The following is a 21541-nucleotide window of genomic DNA, read 5'->3' as shown; positions in this document are numbered from 1 at the left end:
GGCGCTCTCGTCCAATTCATTTGACTGGGAGGTTGCGAATGAACATTCGCCCCTCACAGTCAAATGGACTGGACGTCTAGCACCGTCAATGGCGGAATGTAAGTTAACGGGCCAAAAATAAACTGGTCCAGCCCAAGTTGGCATTGATGAGGCCTGCAAAATAAACTGAGTTTGCCACCAGTTCTCTAGTTGATGACATGCTGGCTCCTCTCTTTCTCCCTGTCCACATCGCCGTCCACCGGAGACGCTACTTCAGAACTGCCGGAAAAATTATATGAGCGGACATAATTGTTAAACATCACAAAATGATACATAATAATCTTATTAGGATCACACTACCTTTGAAGGTGACATGGCACGTTGGCTGTGATTATGTTATTGAGTTTGTAGTAATCCAGAAAGGTCCGCGCCACATTCGTGCCCAGCCTCATGTCTGACAATTTTATAGTTAAGGCCTTTGTTTGTCTACAATCGGGAAACACTTTCTCAAAAATAACATTCACAAAGCAGATTGATCATTTCACACTGAAGGAACGCTATGGCACACTATCTGAAGAAAACATGAAACAAGTGACTTGACCACTGAGGGTAAATTAACATTCACATTAAATAAAATTTATGCACAGCAGAGAACTGTTTTGCAAATAGTCATTGACATGGAGTAAAATTAATAGTGCTGCTCACACTGAGTGTAATATATGCTTTCCGATGAATATGGTCCACACTTGATATACTGTATGACAGTAAACATTGGAAAACTCATAGTGGAGCAAGCAGTGCAATTATTGAATCATTAGAGATGTTTATTTATACCATGTATTCAAAACAGCGCATCTTTGCATCGATTTAAAGCCCGCCGCCCGAAACCTCTGCTGTTCCCAACACATTGCGAGCAACAATCAATAACTCGGGGAACGGTGTAAATCCTCCAGGAACAACGCAGCTCATCCAGGATTAAGCGACGCAAAAGCTAACTATATGATGGCGCCATGAATCAAACATAAGCAATTACTTATACGCCGAGGCCTACTTTGAATTCACGGGTGAGCGCACACGTCACCGTCCCTCAATGCATTAGGAGAAAAAACATCAATAACTGTTTTGGTTTTCTAAAAAGGCTGAGGGCCAAGGAGTGTTGTTGCTCAGTCTGGGATCATTAGGCTTGTGGGCCAAGTAATGATGGCAATCAGGTTGAGATAATGAAGAAGTAGTGAAGCACACAAAGACAACCATGTGTCCAATCACAAAGAGCGCGAGGATGCGGAGAACGCAGATAAATAAGGACAATATCCGTAACGCGACGTACATTTCACCTGAGGCGAGGCCGCCTCTCTATCTAAACTCTCATCATCCATACATATTGCAGGTGGAAAGCAGACAAATATAAAACACGGGCTAGTTTATCTTGTGGGTCACTGATGTTTCACCAGGCCCATTCTTCATTATGCTGCGCCATGATGGAGCAATGTGGCGCCATCGTTTGTCTCCTTTCCACGCCATTACCTTGTTGGTGATATCTGTCAGATCATCCGTCTGTCTGAGATAAGTTTGATTGAAACAGCCGCCGTACGGATATCGATTTTTGGATGGCCAGTTTTACATTTGTTGGCTGAGAATAACGTAACCGTCCAAAGATGTTTACACCACCGAGCCTGTGGTATGACATGACAGGTACGGGACAGGAGGTATTTCGTTAGGTACTTTGTTGCCCTAAACCTTAGAGAGCAGGCGTCCCCAAACTATTTAACTATCCCACATACATATATACATCTATTTGTATATATATGTATATATATATGTATGTGTATATATATGTGTATATATATATATGTATATATGTATGTGTATATATATATATATATATATATATATATATATATATATATATATATATATATATATATATATATATATATATATACATACACATACACATATACGTATATTAGATTAGAACTTTATTTCATCCCGTATTCTGGAAATTACTTGGTTGCAGCAGCAAGACGGACACAAGACACACAAGACATTTTAGACCTAGGTAAAAAACTGGAGCCACACACAGGAAATCCACAAGGTGGGGACCTTCTGCAGACTGAGACTGAGGTTACCACACAGTCCCTCAGTAGTCTGGAGGTTTTAAAGACCATCTTCCTTGCCTAGATCCTCCTAAACTGTCCTATCATCTAATCAGGCTCTAATCTGGATCATCTCGGTCACTAGTAGTAGACCTAAAAAGCCATCGTCAACTGCTAATATTGTCATGCTGTCACGCATTCCCCTTTCACCCGTCCGCCTTTTCACTGTATAGATATAGCGTGTCAGCAAGCAATGTACCCCCAGACAGTCTAGCTGTCAGCGTCATACAGCGACATCTACAGAATTTTGAATTTAGTGCATACAAAAGGCAGGTTTAAGTTCGCCCTATGTGAGTAAATATGTGCCGCGTTGAATTTGTACGTTTTATCATCGCCTAATAAGGGGAATTGCAATCATTAAAAAGGGGAGCAATTGGCCGAGGTTGACAGGTATGATAAAAAGCATTTTCATTGAAAGCTTTCAAACTAAGAATTGAATAATTTAAAAAAATGCCACCAAAAAACAACGCTGGCTGGTTGTGAAACACGTACAGCACGTACGTACGTACATCTTAGGAATGTCTGAAACTCAACCAACCCTGGAGAGAACATGCAAACTCCATTTATGAAGCGCCTGAGCCATGTTTCAAAAAATCCGATCCATTTTCTTTTTGACAGCTTGGCCTTGTTCCTGTGACACTTGAGTTCTACAATATATGGCCATTCTTGCAAAGATGTTTGCACAACGTACCACCTCGTACAGACCAGAAGAGACACATTAGTCATCTCATATCCTTGATATTCATTCTGACCTCAGAAAAGTTTTTGCTGCTCCCTCCCCCGCTCACACCTTTCCACACATATTTTTCCTTTCATCAGAACTGGGCGTCGGTCCCATCTTTTTTCGCTAGGCAAGCTCGGCGACAAAAATATCTTGCGGACCCCACAGTGAGCAGATGGCCACTCAGCTTGGCTTGTCACGACTCACTGTCCATTACAGGAGGTTTGGTGATGGACGGTCAGTTCCTGAAGGAGAGTTTCCTCCTCTACGTATGCACGTCAGAGGCGAAAGGTATCGGAGGGATGAATAATCGGCAACCCCGAAGGTTGTTTGGCCATTCGCCGGGGTGGGGGACACCGCGGGTTCTGGATCAGGAAGTGATGACGTATATGTGTGAACCTGAACACATCAGGTGGCCCACAACATTGGTGGGTGAGAAAAAAATACACAAAAGCAAACATTAATTAACAAATGGGAAAGATGGACTTACTTGAATAACAAATCAGAATAACATAACATTTTCGTGCATCAAATAGGCCTATTCATTATTTTTAGGGGCAAAATAAGTGTTGTCAATATATTCTGCACAATAGAATGAACGTTTTATTAAAGAATGTTTGAACTATCCACTTTTAGCTGGCCTAACAATAAATATTGCTGGAAATTATGAGGAATAGAGTTAATGGTGAGCTATAAATAATGTTTATGGGGATAGTCTTTGCCATATAGCTTGCACGTGTGTCAATGCACTTTTTGAAGCCATTGCTTTTGTTAAATCATTAGAGAAAAAAATACATTGACATTGAACTTTGCAATGCATTGGACTAAATCGCTTTTAAATAACACCAAGCTTTGCTATTGCACAATTATACAAAACTACACAGATTCAAAAACGGCACCTTCCCAAAAATATGGGCTAATTACTTAAGTGCCTCTTTAAAGAAGTACAATATAAAAAACTGCTGTTTCTGCCCTTTTTGGTCTTTTCAAATGCTTAATTTTAGTTCCTATTCATTTGAAATAGGAATAATGATTTGACCCAGATATTCACACTGAACTACTGATGCTAAATAAAACCTGCCAGACCTCTTAAAGGTCCACAATTTTACAGACAGTACAATGGAAACAGAATTTTATGTCAATATTGTGCTTTAACACATTTAAAAAAGGATGGTTGAATACATTTAAACATTAAAGAGGGGTAAAACTAAGGGTTTATTTTTTTTTCAATTCTGGATTTTAATCAAACGGACCTGATATTTCTGAAAATCAAACAAAATCGCACAAAAAGATTTCATCAGTAGGCTCACACCGTAGTCCGTATAAACTACTAATAATAATTAAACACGTAGAGGATGCATCTCTGTATTAGCTCTCATTAAAAAACGCAGGTGTCCCTAATGTCGCGACCGTGGAGGAGGCCGCCTGCCCCAGAGGTGTTATCGTTGGCGGCGTGGTTAATCGATAGCGGGTCATTGTCATGGCTCAAGGGCGTGTTCCAGCTTGTGTGCTGATGAGCCAGACAAGAGCGCTGGGGACGTCACGACTTGTTTACCACAGCTATTTACTGTCAGCGCGGCATTTAGCGGCTTTCGCCATCACCTCCCCAACGCCTGGTCCTGGCAGACGGATAGACAAGGTGACGGGTAGGCGTCAAGGCCCCCGGTGGATAGGGAACAAGGAGAACGCCGTCCCGGACTGACGGGATTTAACATGGAGACGAGGGAGGGATGGCAAGGAAGGCTACTGACAGTCGCTGTCAATGCAGAGACACACGAGACAAGACGTTATCGATGACTCATTAAGAAGTTAGTCAGCAAGAGAAAAGGCCACTTTTGCCCTCAATGAGCAATTTACTTAACCAAGAGACACTAGAAACAAACTGGAGAACCTAACCTTGACTATCAAATACGATTTCAACTGAAAACACTGACAAAAACGTTATATCTTATTATATTTGCATACAGATGCCACAAGATAGTAACAGGGCACTACTTTCGGTTCAATGACACTCTTCAACGAATTTCAAGTTTTTTTAAAAAATGACTACCTGTTTTACAGCATTTAAAATGTGACATGTTGAATGGTATGTTGTCTATTTAATTTTTAGTCTGTAGCTTATGTCCAAGTTAATATTTTGTCTGCCTTTAACTTTTTGACGCCATTGACAATCAGGGGTGTCCAATCATGTGGCTCTTTTCATCTTTCTGCTGTGAATTTGAATGAGTTTATCACTAAGCGACATCCGATATATTTGATAGTGGGACGGTGGCAGCGGATGACAGTCCGTTCTTTCGCCGCCAGAGCTCCCACTTCAAATGGATCAGACGTCTATTGCTGTCCTTGCTGATTCTAGTAAATTCTAATGATGTTTTATTTAATTTAAAGCAACCAAAACTGGTGCATTTAAACTAAATCCACTAGGAGGCACCCAAGTAATAGCCCTGCACGTGACTGTAAAAAAGTTGTATCTCAGGAGAGATGGATTTAAGGCCGCCAGATCTTTGTGGATTTCACAATTGGCTTTAAAGATAACAAAAACGACAATAAAAAAGAGCTCCAGCAAGGCTAAACACCTGTTTCTTGAAGGCCAAAGTAACGTCCTTGAATGAGACAATGATAAATGATCAATTATTTATATCCAACGCGTTATTTTTTCTCACAGGATTACTGAAAGTTAAATTCTAGATTTGAACACAGAAGATTAAGTAACATTTTTAAGTAACAACTTTAAGATAAGGTCCAGGTTCATTTTTGTTATCATTACTTAATTTAGAATTGTTTAAATGTCTTTGTTTTGTTCATGCTGTCTGTACCTGCTACAATTTTAAGTTCTCATTATTATTCTGAATTTAACTTGCAGCAAGGCTTCGTCCAGGGATTTTTTTTGTTTTCTGCTCAGTATGAGAGCAATGCGAGTTAATCGAGGGAAACTAATTTGTGGGAAAGAAGTTATTATTTATTTACTTTTAACAAAAACGTGTAATGTATACATATTAGTGCCTTGAGAAAGAGTTGACGCGAGTTCCTCCTAATTAAAGCTGGTGTTTGGCTAAGTCAACTTGCGAGGAATGATTTGAAATACAAATAGTGTTAATGAAGAGATTTGTATAATGAACTGCCATTTGAAAGCATTTCTTTTCCTGAATTTAAAACAACAGATTTCCTTTCGACGAGTCGACGCCTTAACAATAAGAAACAGACGAGGTCATGAATAGCAATAGGAGTTTGCATGTTCTCCTTGGGCTTGTGTGGGTTTTATCCGGGTACTCCTGTTTCCTACAACATCCCCAAAACATGCACACTAGGCCAGTTGAGGAGTTTAGGAGGATTTAGCCAAGGAAGATGATCTTTGAAACCTTAAGACTACTGAGGGACTGTGTGGTAACCTCAGTCTCAGTCTGCAGAAGGTCTCCACCTTGTGGACTTCCTGTGTGTGGCTCCAGTTTCTTATCTAGGTCTACAATGTCTTCTGTGTCTGTCTTGCTACTGCAACCAAGTAATTTCCCGAATACAGGATGAAATAAAGTTCTAATCTAATCTAAATTGCCCTAGGTATGAGGGCAAGCGGGAATGGTCGTCCACCTCTGTGCCCTGCGATTGGCTGACCACCAATTCAGGATGTTTTATGATAGGCTCCAGCAACCCCCGCGACCCTTGTGAGGTTAAGCGGTAGGGAAAATGAATGAAAACAGGTGAGTGAATTCATGCCACTAGAGTATTTTGTAATCCCAGTTTTGTACTTCTACTCCAATACTAATATTGAGCCTATTGGGCCTCCCTGTCGACTGTGACAATTCGCCTCTAGCAACAGACAACACCGTCCGTCTCATTTTGTTTTGGCTGCATAGGCACTTTGATGGCACACTTTAGCTCTCAATTCCGGCTCGCTGACTCCTCTCGGCACCGCCTCGTCTTTTAGTTGTTGGCCATCTTTCAACTAAATTCAACTAGATTGTTCTCTCCACGCCATTATGTCCAACAAGGACATTTGCATAGATTTCTTTGGCATCGGCGCCAACGCTCACATCCCGAGCGCCGCTCCGACAATACCTGTGCAATCAGCTGCACACTTTTCTTTTAGCACGTGAGGCCGCTCGCCCACTGGTGCGTGTCTGCGTGAGATGATGTGTGTGATGTGTGGAAGCCAAGCATATTTGCCTCCGAGCTATATCATTTGCATACCTGTCACAGCGCCTCCGCTGGGTGTCAGGTGCACTGATGCGTAGTACGTTCCAGTGGCAGCTCCGCTATTTCGTGGCATCCCACTGTTGTGTGGCACACGTCTGAGTGTCAGCTGACAATGAGTGTGTATTTCTGTGAATCCAAAAGCAAACACACAGTCCCAGGCGAGGACAACATGGTTAAAATCTTGCACGGACGAGTTACGGACTAAATGTACTTTCAAGTTTGGCCAAGTCTTCAAAGTCGAAGATTTCCGCATGACGCATAAACGTGTGCACATGAACAAGCACAAGAGGCTTTCAGATGCTGTCAAGCACATTTTGGAATCATTCAAATCATACACGTGTGTTAAAATAAAGAAGGAAAGAGTGCTGTCCTTTTTGGGATTTTGCCTTTCAAAAATAAAGATGCATAAGATCTAATGACAATTGGCAGAACAATCGTGTTTGGCCATTTATAGTCCCAAAAAAAGACAGTACTAGCATACACTTTCAGCTTGTTTTGTTTATATTCATAGTAGAGGAACTTAAACTACTTTAAAAAATACTTGTACGTAGTAATATCAAACAAGGGAGGAATAAGGCGAAAGTTGGATAGTTTTAACAATAGTATAATGTTTAGCGGTTATTATAGCTCAATTTTCCACTGCAAGATGTGTTTGTTGGCTGTCATCAATATGCATTTTCTACATCACAGTTACTAATCAGGGTCATCTGAAATTGAACGAGAGTAAGGGTCCATCTGGACTGGTTGGCGGTCATTCAAACTTATTTACCTAACTAAGTTTACTCTTCTGTACACGTTTTTGGAGTAAAATACTAGATTGAAATATTAGGCAATTAGACCAGTAAGGTCAATATCCTGATAAAGTGCATTTGGTGTGCTCATCAGCATTATTCACTCCCCATAAAAATGTAGTTGAATAATGAAAAGGCCGAGGTCTTTATTATAAATTACTTCAAATTTACATACCGGTACCGTAATACATCTCTTGAAAGGTGACTCTTCATTTCATATCATTTGTCTTTCATTTGATGAATATGAATCTGCCCTGCAGTGACGATAAAAGCTGGTTAAATGATTCTCAAACAATGGCTTTGTAAACTTTTTTTTACATTTACCACAACCTGCTTCAGGAAACACATGTGCAGGAAACAATTTGTTCATATTTAGATTAACTTCTTTTTTTATAATCCCGATATTACAAAGTCAGTTCCATGTTTGTAAATCCTTGTAGTTTACCGCACAAAAGGGCATATAGAGCCATTTAACTATTTAAAAAGTGTGAATAGTCAACTAGCGTAAAATTAAACCAAAATAAAATTGGAGAAGTGGTTAGTGCCTCTGCCTCACAGTTCTGAGATCGAAGGTTCAATCCCAGGACCGGACGTTCCTCTGTGGAGTTTGCATGCTCGCCATGGGCTTGCGTGGGTTTTCTCCGGGTACTCCGGTTTCCTCCCACATGCATGCTTTCACCCCATAGTTGCCCTGCGACCCTTGTAAGGATAAACGACCCGGAATATGAATGAATAAAATTCAATTCCAGCCAATAACAGACCATGCCAACACTTTCCATGCCCTTACCTGCTCTATAATTATCATCATCATCATCCTCTTCATCATCATTATAATCACACTCACACTGGTATGGCACCTCACATGATCATTAGTTACACGTGAATTCAACCATTTCTCCAATATTTTATCAAATGACCTTTAAACCCAGAGGTGGGGCACGAGAGAGATGGCTTTACTTTGCTAATGGTTCTACACATGTAAGCAAACGTAGGAGGGCACTAAGGAAAGAGGCGCACCGGCGCGTGAGCACGCACACAAGCACGCGTTCAGGTAGCGGATGATTAGAGGACAAAGAGAAGGCAGACAGGATAGAGGTTGTCCCTGCTGTTTCGGAGAAGAGGATTCTCAGCTTGACTAGATGATATAATGAGCTGTTGTGTTCTGGGTGATGAGACGAGAGGAAAGGACAAACTGGAGGAGAGAGGGGGACACGAGTGGAAGGCGCACACACACACTTGGTCGGGTCCTCTTTGAAACTGTGACAAAAGTGTGAGATGTTAAGAGGCCAGTTTAGGAGAAGGACGACCAAGTGGACGTATAAGTGGCTATTGTTTATTTGTTATGTTAGTTTTCTCTCTGGGGTTTTGGGAGTAAGGGTGGGAAAGGTGCGCATGTGTGTCTGGGGGTAAAGGAGGGAGGAACGGAGGTGCTAAAGGTCTCTGTTGATGATTTGTACGCTTCATCGAGCAAAGCGCCGGGGCGGAAAAAAATGACATGGTCGGTTCCTTCAACCTGCCTGACCCCAATCTCCAGCCTGCACTGTGTCCCCCTGTGCAGCTTGCCTACCACACAAGACCCTGCCTCAATGTGACCCTCACCTCTTGGTGACCCTGCCTTTTTCATAAAGGAACACACCTCCACTTGACTGGAAAACACAAATGATGAAAAAAGTCAGTGGCAAGGGGCCAATTTGACATTGAGTAGAAATACTGACCAGAACTCATTTGATGGGCCCAAAGACTTCAGGCGACAATGTAATGGCACAATTTAGCCAACTTGACATCACCAAATTGTAAATGGAGGGTTAGAAAAGTACGGCCCGTGGGCCATTTGTGGCCTGAACTATGTTTTTATCTGGTTGACCAAGAATTTGAAGCATCATCAATTCTATAGCGGTTTTGTTTTCCCCATAAAATGGCGTAGTAGAAATATATTGATTATTATTTTTAATTTATCCCAATTAAGTTATTCATGAGTTGATTTATGATGAAAAAGTAAATAATTTAATATTATTAAAAAAGAGTCAACATAAATAATATAGTTTAAAAAAGAAAATTGAATTTATCATATTAGGGAATGTTTCTACACAGTTCTAATATTATGATGAACTAAATACCCAATGTTTTACAGAAAATATGAAAGAATTAAAATGGTTAAAAACGATTGAGACCAAAGAGGCACTACTAGACGAAATCTAACTCAAAATATAACAAGAATAGAGGGGAGAAATAAATCCACATCCAACAAAAACGTGGTATTTTTTGAAAACAATGATAATTCTAACTGAGCAATAAATAATTCAATAAAAATGTACTACATGCACAATTCAAACTGTAGGAAACAAATGGTACCCCACTTTGATAAACACATTACTTGCAGTTCAGGATTGTTTAGAACAGTGGTCCCCAACCAGCGGTCCGTGGACCTGTACCGGTCCGCGAGCTACCTAGTGCTGGTCCATCAGAGTAAAAAATATTAAAGTTTTAATTATCGCCCTCCTACTTGAAATGAGAAAAGTTGTTGTAATAATAATAAAAAATAATTGCTATTATGATTGGGACTTGTTTTTTTTTGCTGTAGTGGGTGTCATTTGTGCACCGACCACACCCTCACACAATTTTGTCTTAAGTTGTCGCCCTCCCCATTAGCCGGTCCGCAAGAAATTAGAAAGAGCTTTTCTGGTCCGCGGTGAGAAAAAGGTTGGGTACCGCTGGTTTAGATGACTGAAAAACTCAAGCTTTTTTTTCTTTTACCCCCTTAAAATCTCCCAAAATGTAGTCTTACTCTCAAACGCCTCTTTCTTGCATAATTTGCATAATCAAACAAGGCAGATGCACAATGCATTTCGGCCATAACTATACATTAAAGATTCAAAGATCAGAAACAACTCAGCGCAATGTCGATTAAGCAGCAAAGTGGATGTTTACAAAGGGACTAAACCTCTTCTGTGTTGGTGCAAGAGTGTCCGGCACTAGAGGGCACTAGGGCTACATCCACAACCAACTTGCTTTCCAACCGCAGGAACATTTTGCTACATCACATGTCGGATTTCTTATCACTCCCCTCTAAAGCGCTTGCCAAGATCCCAGTAGCGCTCCAGTCTGGAGAAGGTCACCTGAAGGGAAAACTTCCTCCTCCTATCAGTGGGCATTAAGACACGGGCGACCTTCAGCGGCCGCGCCGCGCCGCCCCAACGATTGAATTTGACGGGAGTCTTGTTTGCCTCATTGTTCTATTCTATTGTTTAGGCCAATCAAAGCGCCACCTGAGCCTGACGGAACAAGCCCGGCGGTCTTCTGGAGCGCCTTTGTGAATGAAATCAATATACGGCAGCTATCGCGTTCCCTGTTTTAACTCTGCGCATCAGTCACAACAAGCGATGACAAAAGAGCAACGTGGCTTTTGTAGTGAGCGCACCTGACCTGACGCAAGCGCGTGTACATTGTCACTTTGGTGACACGCCGACAACTAATTACCAGACACAAAAGGAACGTCGGCGTGGCTGTCTTCACTAGCGTGAAATGAACAGAAAAGACACGGCAAAGGATACACGCTTCCTCGCTGTAGGCCACTGGAACGGTGGTGCCGGGGGTCATGTAGCTGTAGAAAGACACCTCCAGAGTGTAGCAGTAGGACGTGTCATCGAGGAGCCCGCCGAGGAAACGTCTGCCGGTGCCGGCCTTCACGACGTCGCGGTTAAAGGACGTGCTGGACTGTAAAGGAAGACAAAAACACAAGGGGATGAGCTCAAACAACTTCTGACGAGGGCTTGCTTTTAATTCTTGGGTCAATACAACCCGCAGTTATAAAAATACCCTCCATGGGATTCTTTTCCTGTAGAGACAGAATACACAACATTGAAAATCTGTTTAGACGTGGGTTTTAAAATTGATGTACAATTTGGCGCCTAAGTCATTATGGTTTTTCAAAATGATCAATTAAATAAACACCAGGCAAATCAGTTATACTTACACATATGTCGTAGCACTTTGACTTTCTAACCTTGGATGTTTGTTGGAACAACGAGGTTGTCAAAATCCCTTTAAAAGAGCAATCTCTCACTTTAATTGCAAAATTATTGATGATCACCCTCTAATGTCATAAAATATATGTACGTTATGGCTTTATTTGTAAATTGGCTTTATTCAAGGTCTATATTTAACATGGTTGTCAAACTTCGTGGGAGTGTGTTGGCCAGAGGAAGAGGCTCAAATTGAACTATTTGGTCAACAAATGTCCTAAAAATCGATAAATCGATTAGCGATTTAAAAAAATCAATTTCGTGGTTGTCAGCTCTACTATACAATGTTTACGTATCTTGGGAAGAACGTGTGTGTACATTTGTGTGTGTGTTCCTTTAACTGTCACTCTGCACTGCTTTGCTGAAATGCAAAAATCTGCTACCACCAGTGGGACTTTGTCATTATAGTGTTGTGCTGCAGCAGCAGTGCATTGTGGGCGGTGCTGAAAGGGCAGCAAGGCCAATGTATAAGAAGAGGGATGACCCCTGGGCTACATGTCCCACTTGCAATATACGGCCTGGACGCACTCGCTTCCTGCTTTATTCCCATAAAATTCCCGCCGGCTCACGCCGAACTAAATTCATTTAAACATATATATTTACATTCAATCTATTCGGGCTATATCAATCTGGGTTTGCCTGTATGGGGGTTTGTAGGCCCGTAGGAATACTCACAAAGGAGAAGTCGTGGGCATTGTGGCACAGCAGTCTGGGAAAGACAGCCTGTCTCTGGACACGCTCCTCGTCCTCAAACACGTTGCCGTACATGAAGCCGTTCAGCATGGTGGAGTGTGCATGGACGTCGATGTAGAACTCCAAGCTAACAGTCTGATGTCAGGAAGGCATACAAAAACAAAAAAACAAAGTGATCAGAAGAAAAAAACAGGATGTGACTTTTTGACTCTGGACTTCAACTCAGGGAAAATTATAATAACAAAGATATAATAAGGAGCACATTGTTCCACGCTATTTATTTATGTTGGGGGATCGAACCCTTGATTTCAGAACTGACGCCACTAACCACTCATCCACTGTTCCACGCTACTGCAAGTTTTTTTCTTAAATGTTTCATATATATAAAGCTTTTCAACCTTGTGCAAAATGTAATTCAGTTGTGGGGTTTATTTATTCAAGTGGACAAAACACTTGGTGACATCTATTTAGGGGAGGCTACAATTTGTGACTGGTACCATTTGGAGTGATCCTTTCAAGATCACAAATGTGTGTATATCATTTCATTTGAAATGTGAAGTGGAGTAGTAATGGCACACAGGGCAATCCCATTATTAGAAAGATTAAAGGAGAGAAATGTCAACATCGGCAAAAGAAAAACAACATAATATTTGTAGAAGAGTACACCCAAATCACACATTTCAACCTAGAAAATGTGAAAGTTTTATTTAGTAGTGTTTCTCTGTGTGCATTTTTTGTGCTATCCGATTTCAGTTTGCCATGTCGGTGCAGGATCTTCAGGAAAATTTAATTTAAATTATATTCAAAAATGGATCTTTTCAATTTCGTGGGTTAGCATTATCACCTCATCTGATTGGTTAATTAGTGCAATGTTACAGCCAGTTTTGATTATCTTAAACTTAACTGGAGCAATCTATTGTGATGTCTTCACTCATTGGCCACCATTATGGTGAATGACTTCAAAAACATTTGAACTACATGTGTTAATTTGTTTGATCGAATAATAATAATAATAGCTTTCAGCCATGAATAAAACTAAATAAAAAAACTAAAAAACAACCCCCCCATAACCAACAAATAAAACTTCTAGAAATTTTGAAGGAAATATAATATTTACATACAGAATGGTAAATCGTAATCGCATAGTAACGCTGCTTTTATATGCTACATTAGGGTTGTTTAGATTGTAATGTTCAGAAAATGCAACTGGATGGTAAAAAGACAAGCCTAGGGATAACCTAATGACCAATCCAACAGGAGGAGGGTCAACAGGACAGATTAGGGTATGATAGGGCACAAACAGTGCTAACCATGTGGATCTATATTCATTGTGTATCCTTAATATTGGCAACAACAATTACATTCCAGTATGCGTCTGACAGCTCCCCATCCCACATTGTCGCACGTAGGAAAAAAACTCGGATCTGTTCACGACAAGGGCACGAGTGCAAACTGGAGTACACTTGAACACCTCTTTCATTTTTCCTCTTTCCCCACTGCTTTTTACCTCTCATTGCACATTCAGAGGCACACTTTATACTCTGTGCTTGCAGAAAGTGAGTGGGGGGCAGTAAGATAGTGAGGGAGAAGGCAGAGAGGTGGAACAACTAAAACAGAGAAAACAAGGAGCGAAAACAGAGCGAGGAGGTGGGGAGGCGGGCACGGCGGCGGGGAGCCGAGCAGAGACGGCAAGAGAGGAAATACAAGCGGCAAAAAGGCCAACATGGAAAGAAAAAGCATAGAGATGTGTGTGGAGGCGTGCAGAGAGATTGACAGGCTAGAGAGACAGAAAGAGAGCGAGGGATGCGGTTCCTGGGCGGCCCGGGCGATGCGCGGCGGCGGCCTCGCGTTTGAAATTCCGCTCACAGCCGATGCAATTTCCTGGCGGTGGCTGCGCTGTCAGCTGCTTGGCTGGCTGGCGGTGAAATATGGTGGCTGGGAGTTGGCCGCTAGCGGCCCCCGACAACCTGATGGATGGAGCCCAAGAGGAGAGAAGGAACGGCGGCTGGGGGAAGGAGGAAGAAGAGGAGGAGGAGGGAAGACAGTGGGGAAGGAAAAGAAAACAGGCTGGGAAAAGGAGCAACGCTAGTAAATGCAGGGCAAAGGTAATATATCGAGACAAAGAGATAAAAAGGAGGGAGATAAGGAAAAATAGACCAAATATGAAAAGAGTCAGCGGGCAATCTGGCTCTGTTAAGGCTTGAGTTGCCTGCAAACGGGCCAAGTTCTAGTTTGGGGAAAGCAGCCTCATTATCCCTCCTAACCAGCTCCCGCATCCGCTTGGAAGGAGGAGGGAGACCAAAAAGAGGAAATGGTGAAAGGCAATGCAGGAGAGCGAGCACATATGAGTAGCAAAATGAATAGTTGGACTGTTTTCAAAGCCACCAATTTTGGCTCACATCATTGTGATGGTCACTACTTCTAAGTGATATACATTTGTTTGACAAAATCATTACCTTAAAAAATAATTCAAACAAAAAGTAATTCAAACAAAATTGAAAATTAATGGTAACCTGGCACAAAAAGTGAATCTTGAGTGCATACCAAAAAACAGACCTTTAACACCAATTTAAAGTGGAGCACATCTTTAAGCAGATGTCAACACAATGCTCTATTTTTTTTGACCACCTTTCGTAGAGATTTCAAGAAGCATTTATATTCGTAACATTAAACGACCGCCTATCATAAAAAGGGTTGTCAACATTGTGACTCTCTACACATTGGTTGGAAATTCATTATTTCAAGATTTTATACAATTTTTTTTATTGACCTAGTGTAATTATACTATTGCAGTGAGTTTTAAATCGCAAGTATCGACATTTCAATGTTGCACCAAAATTATAGTCGAAGAAACGGCTTCATTTTTTTTGCTAGGTGTTTTGTTCGTGATTTTTTTTCTCCGAGTTCCAGAATTTGATGAGGAAATACTTCCTACTGACTTTCATGCTGGATTTATTCCTGTCACGTGAAGGCCCAGGACTTGTCGCTATGGTTTTTGCCACTTTTACTTGGAAGTTCACCCCTTCTGCTGACAGCCTTCAACTTTTTACATCAGGTCTTTGCCCAATCTGGCCAGATTTCTTCAAGCATGACAATGAAAGTGTATTTTTACTTCAGCTATGCTATGGTGTGGAGTTACAAAAGGATGGTTCCATTCCAGGGAGGAGCAAACACACTCAAAAATCAGACGAAAAGTGAATTTTGCATGGAAGGAATGTCGGACAATTTCAATTAATTCTAACCAGGTTTGTCCCCTGATTGAGTTCTCCTTCACACCATTCCATAAAGGACAGTTATGAAGCCGTGGCCTCATAAATAACCACCCACCACAATGTCACGTCCAAGCATACTACAATGCTCGCTTAATGCGCTGTCAATCAACGAGAGACAGTTTAGAGGCCGCCTACTGTGATTGATGCTTCAATTAGCAACCCTCTCTGACCTACAGAATTGTTCATTTGAAATTGTAATTAAGCAATTAAGGGCAATTAAGAAACAGACACCGCTGAATGAAAGTCAAAAGACAATTTGAGAGGGTGAGCAAGCGGTCCGGCGAGAGAGCCAAAGCTCCAAATGAAGGCGTTCCGTAAAGAGACAAACAAAAGATGGAGGCTCAAAACTCCGGGGGAAAATGCTCCACTTGTGGGGAACTTGAGGTGGCCGTAAACACTTTGGTGTAAATCCAAGAAGGTCAAATGAATGAATTTTGTCTTACAAGTGCTTATCTGCTGCATGTTAATTAAGGCGGGGTGCGGGAGTGCAGTGAGAGCCATAAACGCCCAGCTTATCCGTACACGGGGAGGGAAAAAAAGAGCTGATTGAAGCAGGATTACAAGCTCGGGAATAAAGCCCTTTGCATCAGCAGCGTACCTTTTGGAGGAGAACGGAAAGTTCCGCTCGTTCAGAATGAAAAGAAGGACCAAAGTTAATCTCGCGGCCCATGTAAGGTTTTATATTAACATTTAAATATGGACTGCAGTGCCTATGGGAGGTTAGGCAAGTGTGACGGCCACAACTGAAAAGAATCTTATTTAATACATTGAAAAACACCAAATGTCATTTTTCTAATAGTGAAGTAAAAGGAAAAAGGACAGTATTTTAAGAAAGTGGCTGGGCAGATTACAGATGAAAAAAATACTTGTACAATTTTAGCCAATCAAATCCAAGTATCCCAGATTGCCTGCCTGAATTTGTTACATCATTAATACCCATTATTACACGCACATGCGCTGAGTAAATCAATGTTAATCTAATAAGGTTTAACTGACATCAAAAAGTCAGCAAGCTTCCAATGATGGCCCAAAAAATACTGAAAAGCATAAAAATAAACCTAACAATGAGGGACACTCAGACAAATGGCTGGTGGAACCTGATTGGCTGACACAACTGACAAGAACAGATGGATCTAAAAAACCTAACAATTTGGACCAAGACATGAACATGAGAAAGCCGGTACAGTATTAGAGTGGTTAGCACTCCCTACTCTGACATTCCAGTGTGAAGTTTCCATTTGTGGGTTCTCTGCGGGTTTTTGACTTCCTTCCACATCCTCCAAAAACATGTATGGAAGGCTAAATGAATTTCCAAATGCTCTGTACCCAGTGTGTGCGTGAATGGTTGGTCTATATGTGCTTTGCGATGATTGGCTGGCAACCAGTTCCGAGTATACCCCAAATTCTGCTCATTGTTAGCTGCGATAGGCTCCAACATCGCCAAGACCCTTTGTAAGGCTAAGCGCTTCAGAAGAATGAATGAATAAGAGAAAGTGAACCAAAAGTGAAAGCAAAGCCAAAATGAAACAAAACCAAACATTCAAAACAATGCACCAGTCCACAAACGCAGACCATGACCTTAAAACCTGCCAACATCTTTTTTTTTTTTTCCATTCATTTGCTGCATGAGTTGCATTGTTTAAATGACCGATGGAAAGAATCCGTCACTTTCACATGCAAAATTACACAAGCAGCATACCTTGGTTTCGAAGAACCAATTGCCCATGATTCGTGACCCTCTAATGATGTCACAGTGACAAAACATGGCAGATGGTGTGACCCGCTTTGGGGGTGAGAGTAAATGACACAAAACCTTTCTCCTCCGTCTCTCTCCATCACACTCTCCTCTATTTCATGTCAACCTGGATCGTGTTCTCATATTGATGATGGTATTTATCTGCTTATGAACGGAAAGGTGACATGTAATCAGGCTGAACGGGTGCAGACGCTGCCCATTGCTTCGGGGCCTCTCCATATTTGTGTGAAAACTCATAAGGAGGAGGCGACGAGACACTGTATGGAATGGTGTCATTGTAACACGTCGACGAAACCTGCTGGTCTCTAATGGGCAACTAAAACGGCAAATGGTTTGATCTGCCAACACATTTCCATTTTCAATTAGAATTCATATTTAAACATTCCCGTCCTGTATCATGCAACATCATCATACTCCAATAAAATGCCATATAGACAGCCAGATAGCAGTCAGATAGAAACCTGTAAGTGACACTGTTCACGGCTGGCATAGAAAATGTGCAATAATAGTTACCTTCTAAAAAACCTTTTTCTCAAAGGCATCCCATTTGTAGCTGGTTGGTTGGTGCGGAGGGTTTTTAGAGTTCGGACCAAATCAAAATGACTACCATTTACGGGTCTATGTGAAACTGGCAACAGTTTACTAAACTGCTGGTAGTTTACGAAACTGCTGGTACAGTTTACGAAACTGTGGATAGAGTATACTAAACTGTGGGTACTGTTTACGAAACTGTGGATAGAGTATACTAAACTGTGGGTACTGTTTACGAAACTGTGGGTAGAGTTTACAAAACTGTGGGTAGAGTTTACAAAACTGTGGGTAGAGTTTACGAAACTGTGGGTAGAGTTTACGAAACTGTGGGTACTGTTTACGAAACTGTGGATAGAGTATACTAAACTGTGGGTAGAGTTTACAAAACTGTGGGTAGAGTTTACGTAACTGTGGGTAGAGTTTACGAAACTGTGGGTAGAGTTTACGAAACTGTGGGTAGAGTTTACGAAACTGTGGGTAGAGTTTACGAAACTGTGGGTAGAGTTTACGAAACTGTGGGTAGAGTTTACGAAACTGTGGGTAGAGTTTACGAAACTGTGGGTAGAGTTTACGAAACTGTGGGTAGAGTTTACGAAACTGTGGGTAGAGTTTACGAAACTGTGGGTAGAGTTTACGAAACTGTGGTTAGAGTTTACGAAACTGTGGGTAGAGTTTACGAAACTGTGGGTACAGTTTACGAAACTGTGGGTACAGTTCACTAAACTGTGCGTACACTATAGTAATCTGTGAGTACAGATTAGCTATGAAAAATATATTTTCTACCCTAGCACCTGGGGGGCTTTGTAGGCTTCAACCCGAGGCAGCGTTTATATTATACTTATGCAAATAAGAAAGTTCAACCGAGCGTCCGAGCTGGCTCAATGCAGAGATTCATACGCGGGGAAAATATATAAAGTATAAATAATAAATACCGAGATCCCCTAATCATATCTTTGAGGAGGGAAGTTCAAATGTTTACAGAAAGGACTCCAGGCACTTCGGGGAAAATCCTGTAAGCGTTAACGGAAATGTAATGAATGAATATGTCTAATTATACAGTATTATGTTTATGGAAATATATTCCACCAGGTCAGGGTCTTTAAAGAGAAATGGAACTGTTGAGAACAATGAGAAATACGAATAGAAAATGGCAGTAGGTAGGAAGGTCAGCATTTGGAGAGATTTCAAGGTGCAAAATTCATCACCCAGCTTTGACAGGAGCTAATGTATTTGTTTTGGGGAGAAAATTAATTTTCTAATATTAAAAAGGTCATAGAGAAGCCAGAGCAACAATGACCTCTGTGTCATCTTTAACAAATTATCCAAAATGGCGCTGTCAAATTGGTGGGGAAGCATCAGGCAGTGATGAATGCTTTTGGTAATCAGCCAATCAAACCGAATTCTTCTTCTGCATTTGATAAATGAGCTGGAAAAGCAATGCTTTAGCGGGGAGATGGGTCCATTTGTTTCTCTGGACGCTTTTCTCTTTTTTTCCCCATTTTCTCTTTTATCCCTCTCCATTTCTCTCTTTCATAACAAACAACACGCTAGCTTGGGAACAGATTATAGCTCCTTGCATCACTGCCTCGTTCAGACACTTTTTGCCGCTGACCAATCCTCAGCTGCAGATGGTAAATGATGGAATTTCATCAAACAGCTTTTGCCATCAGATGGATGCGGATGAGAGGTATGACTGGGCCGTTTACAAGTATTATAAATAAAACGGGCGCTTGTCACAGGCGTTTAAATCACTCACTGCCTTTGATGGCGTTAGACGTCAAATCCATTTTAAATTGGGAGGGCTGTGATTGAGTGATCATGTTTCAGTGAAATGACAGGAATCAACGTCCAATTCAAGTGAACTAGGAAGGTTGGCAGTGATATATTGTTGCCGAGTCCCTCATAGGAAGGGTGGGGTTATTGCCGTATCTAACAGTCTGTTTTCAAACTTTGCGTGAGACCTAAAATAACTTTATAGCCACATCTATGAAACACTATGATTTAGAAATCATATATGTATTTTTCTAGGTTTTAAATATATAGATGATATATGTGTTTACATTTATTTCTATTCATTATTATATATGTATATTTTTTACTGGGAGAACTATAAGCTATTCACATTTCCACTCATTCACATGACAGTACTTTAGCAGCTCATTTGTGCATAATCGCCTTTAGCGCCATTAGTTTTTAAATTTTGTAAACTAAGCTGGGAAAAGCATATTTAACAGTATTTTCACAATTCAGGCGTTTGTGTTAGCCTAGAACTACTTGTATGTGTGTATGTGTGTGTGTGTGTGTGTGTGTGTGTGTGTGTGTGTGTGTGTTTCATCAATTATCTTCCACCTCCACAAGGGACTAAAGATGGAAATTAGCCTTCGGCTATAAACTTACATATTTACATATACATGTTCATTAACATGAATATGTATATGTTCATAAATATGTACTGTCCCATTATTAAATAAATCCAAATCAGTTCATTAGACAATAAAATCTACCTACCATCTTGGAAGATGCATAGAAGGCAAAAACAAACAAACGGTGATATTCAGAGTGTATCATGGCTGACTCAAGAATTCAGTTTATCAAACACCACCTGTTGCCTTCTGGCAGGCATCGCAGGACCATCGGTTGTTTGCTAGCAGTAAGTCCTTGAGTTATTCGCCTCATCATTTGTAGACGCGTACATGCAGAGAATGCAGTGATATCACGTCGATTTGCTCTACAACATCTGAGCAGGGACACATATATCAGCGGTCAATCTTCCGACTGGCTTCTGCTTTTGTTGTGGCTGTCTGGTTTGTGTTGTAATTCTTGGTTATAGCATGACAAATTACCTGAAAATTGGAGCTTTTCCTCCATTCCCCGCGCCCTCCTACTCCCATGGTCTTCACTTGACAAATAATCAAACTGATTTAGCGGTGAGCGCAGGGAGGCCCGTTGTTATCTCAGGCCGACTGCGCTGCCATAACTGCTGCTGATCTCCTGCTAATGGAGCCCCCGGCCCTAGCGGACCCCGTGCCTGCTGTGTGAAATGAGCATGAATGGAGGGCAGTGGCAAAGAGGCCTCCTGGCAGCGCACTTGGCATTGACACTGGCATGGGGGAGCCACACACACGACTGGTGTGTCTAATGGGATTATAGGAGCTGCTGCGAGACAGACAAATCGACAAGAACCTCCAAATTAGCTCTTGGACTTCAGGCAATTATCAGGGACACACTCTCTTAAAGGAGGCTGCAGAGGTGATTGGTCACAGTAAAGAGTGATGTGGCGACAAGAGGTCAATTGCCGGTCCGTTTATGAGAGTAAACTGACAATCCATACTGAAATCACCAGCAGACAAAGAAGAACTTCTGTTGGCTTGTCAAAGAACTCGGAATTCAATCCAAGTGGTTGACACAGTAAAATGTGGTTAAAACAGT

The 21541-nt window shown here is 41.4% G+C and overlaps 1 protein-coding gene across 1 annotated transcript in view; it reads right to left on the bottom strand.

Moving 5' to 3' along the window:
• Positions 1–8: 8 nt before the first annotated feature.
• agbl4 (AGBL carboxypeptidase 4) overlaps positions 9–21541 on the bottom strand; it is a 212241-nt gene continuing 190708 nt past the window's right edge. Inside the window, exons 10-13 of the mRNA XM_077607305.1 lie at positions 12536–12688; positions 11390–11552; positions 340–433; positions 9–258 (exon numbers count right to left, since the gene is read on the bottom strand). Coding sequence (XP_077463431.1) covers positions 186–258; positions 340–433; positions 11390–11552; positions 12536–12688 — 483 coding nt within the window. The 3' untranslated portion in view covers positions 9–185. The remainder of the gene's footprint in view (positions 259–339; positions 434–11389; positions 11553–12535; positions 12689–21541) is intronic.

This window comes from Stigmatopora argus, chromosome 8 (assembly GCF_051989625.1).
Source record: "Stigmatopora argus isolate UIUO_Sarg chromosome 8, RoL_Sarg_1.0, whole genome shotgun sequence".
In the NCBI taxonomy this organism is placed as follows: domain Eukaryota; kingdom Metazoa; phylum Chordata; class Actinopteri; order Syngnathiformes; family Syngnathidae; genus Stigmatopora; species Stigmatopora argus.
Note: the sequence above shows the minus strand (reverse complement) of the source record. Positions and strands in the feature narration are given on the sequence as shown.